Genomic DNA, 12,704 nt, shown 5'->3' on the forward strand with positions numbered 1-12,704 from the left:
CATAGTCTACAGCTAAAATTCGCTTTTTCTTGAAGCAACGAGATTTTTACGATTTTCCTACAACAAGGAGAGAAATTTTCTCGCTCCCGTTCAAGTCGCTTGCATCCAAGTGCAGATCTTTCAACTTTCGAAAGAAATTTCATGTAAAGGGATGGGGTTTTAATTTTTTCTTCAAGACCTTAAAGTTTTCTAATGTGGGAATTCATCTAAATCCTCTTTGTGTTAAGGGATTCATTTAACACTATTTTGTAGCTTTATCTGACGGGGAGAGGCATTTACTTCGCGCTAAGTGAAATTTTGCGTTAAGCGAGTTCGTGTTAATGGGGTTTGACTGTATTCAGTTTGTTTTTAACACACAGTGCGTCAGGGTTGCCAACATTAAAAGATGAAAATTAGGCAGATTTATTCGCAAAATTAGGGAGATTTTGTATTGATAAATTTAGAGACAAAAGTCTGCACGTAAAAGGAATTTTCTAAATATAAGTGGGGATTTCCTTAACTAAGTCTTTATAGGACTCGAAATTTGAAAATTGAGATTACTATTTTTATTTTTTGAAGAAAAACAAATGTTTGAAAAGTGGCATAAGTTTCTTTTTTCGTATAAGGGATTGTAAGCATTTCATGAAGTAGGTAAACATTCAGGAAGTACAGTGAAAAATCAGGAATATTTTACCTCACTTTTCGGAAAATAAAAGTTCCAAAGAAAAAAAATCAAATAAACATGTTTTACAAGATAGATACAATTTTCATACTCGCGTGAGATCTTTGCCGCAGTAGCCTTTGGTTTGAAGCCTGTAATACACGACACTAAAATCAGAGAGTTGAGTTTTGTTATTTTGCCGCATGTTTTTGCAATCACAGTTCAGAGCAATATAGCCCATATTTGCTATTGAGCAATGAAAACCAATTCAATCAACAACACTGAGTAAATAATGGGGTGGGGGAGGGGAAGCTGAAACCACTTCTTTCAATATAAATTATTCAAAATCATATGTTTATGTTAATTAAGCATTACTAAAATCAATCTACCTTCACAAGACTTTAGTTTAAAAAAAAATGTTTTTCATAAAGTTGCTTTAGACAGAAACTTGGGCTACTTATGAGAAACACTTCTTTAAAAGAATTTAAATGCAGCTCAGCAAGTCTTATATTAAATTAATAATTACTTTCCATGCATAAGCCAAGAATGTTTGGAATTTAAATTAGTGGGCTCAGTTTATATATAGATTCACTAACAGTACAAAAAAATGTCAGCACTTGTGTGATGAGAGTGTAAGTGATCAAGTACTATTTAATGCCAAATATTGCACTTCTTATTTGTGTAGTTTATACTCCTTAAAAAAGAAATCAACTCTAGATAAAGTGAGTTGTTTTAGTTTTGATTTTTTTAAAATATTGCTTGTGTGTTTCATCATAGCCAAAACAAAATGGGGAGCAGCCATGTTGTTGCTAGATTTCTCTGAAAGTGCAATCATCTGTAGTTTGAAATTTGCAGAATCATACCTCTATCATGATTCCCCTACCATCCTCCACTCATTATTCAAACAAAAAAATGAAAAATAAGGCTACCATTGATTAGTAAAATAACTGCAAATGGACTGAGAGGACGCATCAGACAGAGTTACATAAGTTAAAATTATTGCTCTTAGCGTCAGCTGTTTAGCTTGACAACAACATGATTAGGAAATTTACCACTGCTTTTAAGAGCTAGGCAATATTTTTACTAAAGACCAGCAACAAGATGTTTGATTTTTTTTTATTTTCACTGTTTTTAATTTTGTTTTGGCTTTATGTGAGTTTTGTACAATGTCATCATTAAGTTTTTTTTTCTTTTTCAGGGAGGAGGGCAAAGTTTATAAATTTATTACAAATTATATTGGAAGACAAGAACCAAGCCCACATAAATGTAAATACATTAATTTCTTGATGTTAATGCATCCTCCAGAACTTCCTGAATGACATCTTGGTTTTGTATTTTTGCAAGTTTTTAAAGAAAATACCCGCTTTTTGTTTATATACAGATCGGCTAATATTTGAAAATATATGCTACTGGCATACCACACAAAAATAAATGAATAGTAGACAATATCAAAGTTCTCACTTTTGTAGATCAACTACTTGAGGAAGAGATGTTGATGCAACAGGAGGAGTTGCAGTTCTAGTGACTGTGGGTGATTTAGCCTAAAATACAAATGGAAAAAGTAAACAAAAATTTATGAGTAGATAACGAGCATACAGATAACTAGAGCATTGAAAATATCATTTTACAGCTTAGTTTTATCTATCTTACTAGTGGTACTCGCATGGCTTTGCCCGTAGTAGAAAATTATAAGGTCATTTGGTTTGCCTGTATATTTACAGTTAACGTCTGCTATGTGATAAGTTTTTTTTTTTTGCTCTCTTTATATTTTTGGCACATTTGAAAACTTAGCATGTAGCTTAATAGAAACCAGCAAAAGCCTTACAAATATTTCCAAAGAGGAAGGAAGGTTCCCTTCCTTGCTCAAAACGCAAAATAAGACATTTTCCCAAAATTAAAGATTCTAGAAAGATGGTTGTAATTAAGTTTTTTAATAATTTACTGAACATAATTCCATAAAAACTAAGAAAATAAAAGCAGATGATTTTTCTCTTAACAGTTAAAATATTTAGGACATGGATGCAACCTGGAGACAGCTTTCGCTATAGGAGCAGCATTGTAAGGAGCCGGTCGACGGTGATGGTGCGGAGGGTGGCGGTGGGAAAATAAAATGATAGGACTCCAAAAACTGTCAAATGAAAGCAATAAGCAATCGTGATTGTTCAAAAAAAAAAAAAAAATGGTTGTTTGTAGCAATTTCTGGAAACTACTTTTAAATGAACTAAAAGAAAAGAATCAAGGTTCAAATGAATTTGACTGGCGCAAATTTTACACAAGTACATCAGCGGATGAAATGATAAATAAGACTCATAAAAATACTAGCTCACCTAAAGCATATCATTTTGACGCCATACGTTCCATCTGTTTGACGCCATTAGTTTGTTTGCCATCATAATTTTCATATTTCGACAATAGTTATATTGAAAAAAACTTATTTTGCAAAAAAGAAGACATTAGTGATTTTGAAAATTTTGTGAATTTTATATGAATAGACCAAAATTTGAAAAAAAAAATAAAAAAAAAAAATTGTGAGGCTTAAACTTTGGTGATTACAACGGGCATGCAAAACCCACGAAAATTATAGCCTCACGAAAATAATTTCTTCTACAGTAGTCACCTAATAGAGGAGCTACTGTAAATATTATAGAAGAGGATGATACTGAACTGTTCCTGGCGGGCTTACAATAAATACGAGCATCACAGTGTATGAGAGTATGATAACAGACATTTTTTGGAAAAAAAAAAGAAATAATAGACAATTCTTAGGTCTTCAGAGATGAGCTAATTTATCAATCTAAAACTTTTTTTGTTCAATGCTCTTACAGTGTGTGTGTGTTTGTATTAGGGTGTCCCAAATAAATTGAAAGTTGATTTTTTTAAGTTGCACTTCTATTTTTCCATTTACGTCAAAAAAAAAAAAAAAAAATTGTAAAAAAAAGATTCAAATAATTTGAACAACCGGCAAGCAGTGCCAACTTCTGTCTGAAAGTGTGAACCAGCACTTCTAATGCTAGGCCAAATTAAAAAACTCTTTAGAAACTCAAAATTTCCATTGCTAAAACGTTGCTCTTATATCCCACATACACCACAAAAACATTTATTCAAATTAAAAAACATTTAGGTATCCCACACTTGTGTGTGTGTGTGTGTGGCCTAAAGTTTATAATTTTTTTCTAATAAATTAATTTTTTGATACACATTTTTAAAAATGTAAGGTTAATATTACGAGATTATCAAGCTAAAAAATATAAACAGTTAAGTAGGTAATTAGCGTTAAATAGAAATTTTTGCTCTCCTGTAATATTTAAGTCTTTCACGTAGTACTCAAAGATATGGACTTTTTTCAGGTTAAGTTAAATTTTTCATTTCAAATACATATATATTTTTTCTTATTCATTCGCAATTGTTGATCTGTAAATGTGTTCACCAATAATTTTTGTACTTGATACATTCTATTTAAATTTATATGTAATGTTTCAAAATTTAACAAGAAAAAAAATCAATTTTTAAATAAAATTATAATTTTCAGGCCAAGTGTGGTATATCTAAATGTTTCTTAATTTGAATAAATGTTCTTGTGGTACATGTGGGTAGTGGGGTATAGGGGCAATGTTTTATCAACAAAAATGTAGAGTTTCTAAAAATAGTTTTTTTTTAAATTTGGCCTAATATACAAGTACTAGTTTACACTTTTGGACGCATGTCGGCACGGGTTGCCGTTGTTCACATTATGTGAAACTTTTTTTCAATTATTTTGGCATAAGAAGAAAAACATAAGAGGGTAGCGACTTTAAAAATCAATTTTCATTTTTTCAGGGACGCCCTATTGTATATGCTTTTTATTTACTTATTTTGAAAAGTAGCGAAGTAGCGACTACATTTCAAAAGTAGTTTGCAGTTGCTACATTAAAAAAAAAGTAGTTGTAGTTAACTACATTTGTAACAAAGTATTTGTAGTTCGCTACAAAAAAAAAATGTAGTTTTTCCAACCACTGGTTGAAATTACGTAGATGTTTAAAAATAATATTCCTCTTTTTCAGACATCAAAAGTTATCTGAATATAAGTAGAGAGAAAGAGATAAACCAATTGACTATCAAGGGCACTACTTCTGTGTACTAATAGCTAACAAATAAAAAATGAGCAGTGTTTTTTTTTTTTTGTCTGCAAAAGTCATTTTTAAATTTATTTTTATTTTTCTTTAAAAGTAAGTAGTTTTTATTCTAATTTTATTTTATTTTTAAAGTTATTTACAACCTTTTGCTATATTTATTCAGCTGCCATACAGTTGGAGTACAAGTAAAAACATTCGTCTTGTTTTTATTCCTAAAAATTTTCCTTCTTTTTATTCTCAATCTCAATTAGAAAAAATATGATTTGAATTTGCCAGAAAAGAGTTAAAGTCATTATTATTATTATTTGTTTTTACAAAATTCAGTGAAGAAAAGCAAAATGACTTCACTTCAAAGAACTTTTTAAATCATTTGTCTTACCAAAGTGTAATTTTGGAGCAGTTGGACAGCAATTTACATGCTTATTCCGTTTTGTATTGGACATTAAAACATTCGGACAATCTGGGTTATATTTTCCATCTCAGAGAAGGCTGAGGAATTTAACTAACAATAAATTTACAATAGATTTTACAGGGGGGAAAAAGTTTTTTTTTTATCATAATGACAATAAGGGACAGAAAATCAAAATTTATCTCAACTTAAAAATAAAAAAGAACTCAAAATGTATATAAAAATTTATTACACTTTTGTAAAAGATTTCTTTTCCTACCCTGACAGGTGTATGAAGAGCCATCATGGATGATGATGATATAGTGGCAGATGAATGAGGGGTTCGAAGAATTGGAGTTGCAACAGCAGATTTAGGTGCAGCACTAATGCTAGCCACTGCAGCAGGACCTTGAAGAAAAATATTGGCACTTAAAGGAGAGAAAAAAAAAGACAGTAAAATTTATAATAACAATGCTTAGCAGCCAGACTTATTCTTAAGATGTTATAGCAACAACTATTACTGGAAATATCTTATTGATGAATTATTACATGTGTTTGATGAGGCCTTTTTTTTTTGGACTTTTAAATGTGATTTTCTTAAACACTGGAAATATAGACATTTCGTCCTTCTTCATTATGTTCTGCATTTATATATGTCCTGCCTGCTGAGTATTTACAGTTTACATCATTACGTATATGTACTAAATTTTGTTTTATTTCATGCAGGTTTTGAACTAGAGTGGCTACAAAAAAAAAAAAAAAAAGCTCAGATACGAACCAGACGCATAAACCACAAACAGATATCCTCCAAAAATGATCAAAGTGGATTCAGAAACCTTAAAATTTCACCAATGACAGTTAAAATGCTAAATATATAGCGAGAATAAGAAAAATAAAATATTAAATTTTTTTAGCAATTTGAGAGGGAGAGATAAGTTTTTTTAAAAATCATAAATGAGAATATGCAGGTTTGAAAAATCTTGAACCTCAGTAAATATACAATTTTAAACATTTAAGGATAAGTATATTTTTGCACAACATAGGTCATGCAGTATTTTAAGATCTTTAAAAGATTAACCTACACTAAAAGTTAATTTTCTTAAATTAAACAGAATAATCAGATACAATAGTTAATAGCTTTAAAAACTTGAAAAAAAAAAAAAAAAAAACATGTAGGTAAAGAGGGGGGGGGGGGGGAGAAAAATCCTAATAAAAACAACTACAAGATCATATCTAACCTCTTGGTACGTGTGATGAAAATGGTGGATGTATGACATGTCCAGCTGGTGAAACTTGAGATCCTCGAATTATAGAAGCCATGGATGGTCCGGTGTTTCCGGCTGCAATCACTGGATGCACAGCAGGAATTATGTGTCTACTGCCACTCGAAGTCAAAGCAGAAGGAAGAATTCCTGGTGTGAGAGCTCCACAAGAACTTGCAGTGGTAGTACCGACTTGAGCTTGTGCAATATCACTTGCAGGCATTCTGATGACTGTAAAACATATGGCAAAAAATACATTAAGCGATAATTTTTCAATAAAGATTTCATCGATGAAACAAGCATTTTTTTTAAAAATATTTAGCTAAGTTGTTTGTTTAAGCTTAGCATAATACAACACATAAGCACATTCAGCAATTATTTCACGTAAACTATCTTGCACAAAACATCAAATAAAAATGAATTTTCACTTTCTTACAATTGTTTCTAGCTTTTTTCTAGTGAATTTAAGTCCTCCAAACACAGTTAAATCTTTTTTTTTTCTAATATATTTTTATGCTATTTTTTCTTTAATGCATTTATTCATTGTTCTGTATATTTTTCAGAGCTCTCGCCTGGTTTTCATTTCTTACCTTATGATTTTGAGTTATGGAAGTAAAATTCTATTGGAAATTCAATTAGGAATATAAATGTTATCACCAAATATCTACAACAAGTTTACTAATATAAATGATTTATTTAAGTTAGTGAACAAAGCACTGTTAGCCTAGTTTAAGTGTTTTAATGTTTCATACGAGTTGTATTTTTATGGCGTATTAGGATTCTAATTATTAACTATAGTTTGGGCAAACCTACCCTGGCAGCGTCGTAATGCTGTGATTAGGATCTGCGTTGCCTTCACAATCTGTGTTGCGTTTGCAAAAAGTTTTGTAGCAATATGAACTTCGTCATGTGCACAAAATTAATTAATGTATAGTGTGTTTATTTCGAAGAGGAGAGGGAGGCTGCTGTGCGCTGCATGTACTTAAGCAAGAACTTTTTTATTCCTCATAAATGAGCTTTCTTTTTATCAAAATTATCGTTACTCCTCCTGCAATCTCAATTATATTTAACGTTTTAGCTGGATAGCAACGCGGACCTCCTGGCATGGACTCGGGGACCCCCGGGGGTCTTCGGACCACAGTTTGGGATACTCTGCTGTACTTAATTTTTGTGTAAACAATGAAAAAGGATCACATTCAAAAATGATGAGTTTTGCTAACTAACCAAAGCTTATAGCATTTTTTCTAGTGAATTTAGGCTATTGGACCTTCTACGTTTTGTGAAAAACTTTGTTAGGGGTGTTTTTTTTAGGGATTTTCAATCATATCAAACTCGAAAAATTGGACAATCCATTTTATTAGAAAGAGCCATTTAGTGCGAGAATTCATCTCTCTGTTAATTAGCATCTCTTTTCAAAATTTTTTATTGATAACACTAAAACTCAGCAACAGCGACTGAACAAACAACAAATGAAGAAAATCGGTTGGCAAACAAAAGGAGAAAATAAACTTACCAGTAAAACTATGAGCATTCTTGAAATCTGTTCCTAAGGCATAAAAAGAAACAGTAAAATTAGTAATGTTAAAGAGGATTAACTTCTACTTCGATTTTTTTTTTCAAACGTATGAAATAAACTGAGAGAATGTTAGAACTTTGCATTTTATTGATTTCAAAACTGTTAGAGCTAGAGAAATATTGATTAATTCTTCAAGCACAAGTTCAAAGAAAAGAGAACTGGAAAAAATATTTTAAAAAAATAATAATAACAATAATAAGGAGAAGAAACCCTACACAAAACTACACATATCATTCATGAGTTCAGAAAGAAATATTTAAAAATGTTTATAAATCTTAACATTGTCCCCCCCCCCCTGATAAAAAGCATGAATATTTATTAGAAGATGCTCTATTCAAATGCTTTATAAATTTATGCAACCTTTTTTTTTGTCTAACAATAAAATTTCAATCAATAGTTTATTTAAAAAATCATCTGATTAAAAACAGTAATTACAAGACCCTGACATAACACCAGCATAAAGTTATAAATGCAACAGTGAAGCACCGTTTATATATTTTTGAAGGGACTGCACGAAAAAAGCGTATAAATGAAAAAACGTATAATAGGTTCACGTTAATATGTATTAGACTCTGCAGTGATCAATTAAAAAAACATTTTGGGTTAGGTGGGGTGGAATGGGTATGTGGGGTAGAATGGGTAGTTTATTAATCTTTGAGTTACAGAATTTTTTTTTTTTTTTTTAAATAAAAACACTCCTGTTAGTTACAATAGTTTGACTTTATTTTGGTCCAAGAAAAAACTGAATGCAAACTGTCAGTTTAGTGGCAAACTTCTTGAAAGTTACATTGTAAAAATCAAAACTAATATTTTTGAAGCTTTGTTTTCAGGATTTTGTTTGAATTTCGATAGCATTTAACAGAATGCTAATAGAACGCTGCTATTTTCATTTAAGGAAGTTTCCTTTGTCAACTGAAAAAAACCAGCACAGAAAAATTCCATACATTTTAAGAAATATGTTAAAAAACTTTAAGTGGGGTGGAATGGGTATAATATAGGCTGTGGAATTAACATTTTTTCTCATTAAAGGTTTTTCTCTGAAGTATGTTGTTCATTATATTGAACAATTTATATTCTGAAATCTTTATGTTATGTAGTTGTTAATAGTTACACTAAATCTGGTTGGATTGAAGACAATCTTTGAAACATGATTCAAACTTTTTGCAAGGCATCTGAAAAGACACGAAAGTCATCTGTCAAATGTAAAGCATGCTATTAATAATGAAATTATCATTTGCCTACCACTTAATATGAGTCATGCCCTGCAACCACTAGACAAATCCAGAACTGACTAAATAAACTGAAAACCTGCCTGATCAAACTTCCATTCCACTAAGCGTATGTACAAGTACAACAGGAGATTGAGTGCTAGTTGAATACATTGCCAAGATATTTAAAAAGTATTTTATTGCTCAAGTTCTAGAATCTTTAGATACTTGTGCTTATCTTGTAAAATTTCTTAAGAAGTCTTTGATGGGAAATTTTTTCACTTTTCCCGATAATGCAAAAATGGAGATTAAAGAAGAACAGATCATCAAAAATCCTAGTCAGCTAATCCTCAGTAATTGTGGACATTATACCCTTAATTGCAGTGAAATTACTGACTATTAATATATTGTTTAATAGATTTTTACCCTTTTATTAATATCTTTTTGTGAAAAAATAAAGTCACGTTTTCACTCTGAAATTTAATTTAAAATATCACTAACCATTTCAACCCACCCCATGGGGTGGAATGGGTATAAAAAGACTTTGAAATAATAGCTTTTTCACTAAACAAAAAATTTTTCAGTAATAATAACCATGAGTATATGAAGTGTATTGTTGAAATATAAAAACTCAGTTATGGCTTTTTAATTGTTGGATATCAGATTTGAATAGTTTGATAATCATTTCAAAAAATACCTGTTTTTATACCCATTCCACCCCACCTGACCCTAAATAATAAAAACATATAAAAAAGAAACATATAAACGGTGCTTCAGTGTAGCAATTTCAGTTAATGAAATTGGCTCACAACAAATAAAGAAAGAGTTATAATTATTATTTTCACCTGGTTTTGAAGTAAAATGTTGAGATGTAGAAACTTGTGCTCCAACAGGAGCCATTACTTGACCTTGTGGCCTAGGAGTAGGTGTACGGAAATACAAAGTCTAAAAAATGAATAAATAGAATAAAAAAGACAGAATGTGATCTTATGCTGAACAAAAATTAGACATGTGTAAAACCTGTAAAATGCTAACATAAATATGAATCAAATGCATTTTAAAATTTTTAAGATTAAACCAAAGTTTTTAAGTTAACACAATACTTATTTCAAAACAAGAATTATTTTCAAAAATGTGAAAATATTTTGATCAAACAGAAATTCTGCACCAAAAATATGAGGGTGGACAAATTAAAAGTGGCCCACAAAGCATGTAAATCCAACTCTTAAACTCTAAGACAAAAATGTAAAATTCTATTAAGGATTCAAACAAATTGTACACTTCAACACATTTTATGCTACATGTAATTCTACCATACTGCTAAATACATTTTATGCTGTCTATAGAAAAAAAAGAGAAAAAAGCGTAAAAAGCAAAATCTGATTATCAAAGGAAAAAAAAAAGGAAAAGAGAATTAAAAAAAGAGAAGAGTTGAAAAATACTAAGGGAGAAAAAAACTATAAAACATATGTTTGAAAAATTATATTGCAGAAATGTATGCTGGCTGCATAGGCATATCCAGTGGGGGCACAGGAGGGAGGGCAGCTACCCCAACCCCCTTCCAAAATAAAAAATATTCACAGTATAGCAAAAAAAAAAATTAAAAAAAAAATTAAAAAAATTGATCAACTAACATTTGCTTCAATTTCTAAAACTTGCCAATGAGTTTGGCTCTAGTAGCCCTGAATGATTTCGAAAATATGGGCCTCTCTAAAGTGAGAGAAACAATGGGCCTATAATACTTAATGCATTTTAAAGAGAAAAACAACAAAATACAAACTAATGCATAACAATTGTTCCCAAACCTGGGAGGGGGCAATTGAATGGCAGGCCTCTTTCCCTTCTACTATGAGTTGGATATGCCCTTGGATCAGAGTTCGTTGATTCTAATCAGCCTGATTTAAATCATGTCATTAAAAAAATCATTCATTTAAATCAATTTATTTGAATCAAGTAATTTTTTTAACAAAATCATTAATTAAAATCAGTTTATTTTATTTTTATAAATGAATTTTGCATTTTTTTAATGTGTTGCACTAAATTTAACTACACTGCATTATACAATTTTAACTTCAACAGGCAAAACTACATAGATCCTTCTTTATGTGTGCGAAAGAGATTTTCACTCTTGCAATATTGCTTTTACTCCAAAATTACAGTTCAATTCAGTACAGAACCAAATAAAAATTTGTACTTTTCTTGTGCAGCATCACTAATATAGTTAAGAAAAGTAATTGTTCAACATATTCTTTTACACTAAAACGTACACCCCCAAAGCAGAACCCTTGACGATGTTCTGCAACATAAAACCATTAGACCAAAATTGTTCTGCAAGTACTTCAAGCATTGCATACACAAGCAACGAACGTGACCTTTCTCACAAATGCTCTAAACCAAAATCATTTCATACAGGGTTTATTTTATTTTATTTATTATTATTTTTTTTTTTTGCAGTTTTTAATCCTACCCTAGCTATGCATTTCTGTGGAACCTAAACCAATTGAGATTCACCAAAAATATTTTATATACTTACTCAAATGCCTAGAAATAGCAGATACAAAATTTTATAAAAATCCGAACCTAGGTGTCAAACAATGTTTTTTTGATTAATTTTACATGTCATGAAGGAGGAATAAAATAATGCTAATAAATAAATAAATTACTAAAATAATTTATAGAATGAGTCGAGTTTGAGTTTGTGTTGACACTTCAAAACTTTTAAAATAATTGAAATATTTTCAAGATGCAAATGGATTGAAATCTCACACACACAATTTTCGGCAATGGACGTGTTTCAATGTTGGCATGTTTTCAAGTGATACGTTTATGAAGGAAATTGCAGTGCTGAAGATGGATTGGAAAAAATAAGGAAAAGGAGAACCAAAAACGCTAGAAAAATCAGATTTTTTAGAATATGAAATTTCTGCAGAAATTGCCTATTTTATATACATATCATCCAACTCACGATAGAATTTTGTACAAATTCTGCAGATTTCTTTAAGTTCAAAGTAAATCCAAAGTTCCTGCAGATGACTTATCGAATTCAACATTTTTGTGAGCTTTCCCCTAAATTAACGTAATTTCGGAGAATTTTAGATTTTTTTCTAATTTTTAAAGAAATCTGCAGAATTTGTGCAAAATTCTACCTTGAGTTGAAAGATATTTGCAAAAATTCTGCATTTTCTGCAGATTTCCTGCAGAAATTTCACTGAAATCTGCAGAATTTCTGCAAAAAATTTGTATGAATTTTCTTCTCACAATTGAATAGAATTGTTCTGCAGCTCAGGTATCTGTTCTGTGACGTAGGTCGCAAATTTAGTAGTATTCTGCTTTGGGGATGTACATGATGATGGAAACCTTATTTTTAAGCAAAGCATAAAACAAAATCACTTCTTATTTAAATATTACAATATATTTATAATTCTCAAAAATGTTTGAACAGTTATAGAACTTATCTTAGTTTTAAAAGTAAGCTGAATGGATTCATCTATTGTATGAAACATATTAGTTTATAAATG

The 12,704-nt window shown here is 30.4% G+C and overlaps 1 protein-coding gene across 1 annotated transcript in view; it reads right to left on the reverse strand.

Annotated features, from left to right (window-relative positions):
- The window catches only part of LOC129233431 (histone deacetylase complex subunit SAP130-like), a 64,958-nt gene that overhangs the window by 42,473 nt on the left and 9,781 nt on the right, over positions 1 to 12,704 (reverse strand). Inside the window, exons 3-7 of the mRNA XM_054867462.1 lie at positions 10,032 to 10,131; positions 7,916 to 7,948; positions 6,379 to 6,633; positions 5,421 to 5,548; positions 2,102 to 2,181 (exon numbers count right to left, since the gene is read on the reverse strand). Of these exons, the coding sequence (XP_054723437.1) occupies positions 2,102 to 2,181; positions 5,421 to 5,548; positions 6,379 to 6,633; positions 7,916 to 7,948; positions 10,032 to 10,131 (596 nt within the window). The remainder of the gene's footprint in view (positions 1 to 2,101; positions 2,182 to 5,420; positions 5,549 to 6,378; positions 6,634 to 7,915; positions 7,949 to 10,031; positions 10,132 to 12,704) is intronic.

This window comes from Uloborus diversus, chromosome 1, assembly GCF_026930045.1.
Source record: "Uloborus diversus isolate 005 chromosome 1, Udiv.v.3.1, whole genome shotgun sequence".
NCBI classification, from domain to species: domain Eukaryota; kingdom Metazoa; phylum Arthropoda; class Arachnida; order Araneae; family Uloboridae; genus Uloborus; species Uloborus diversus.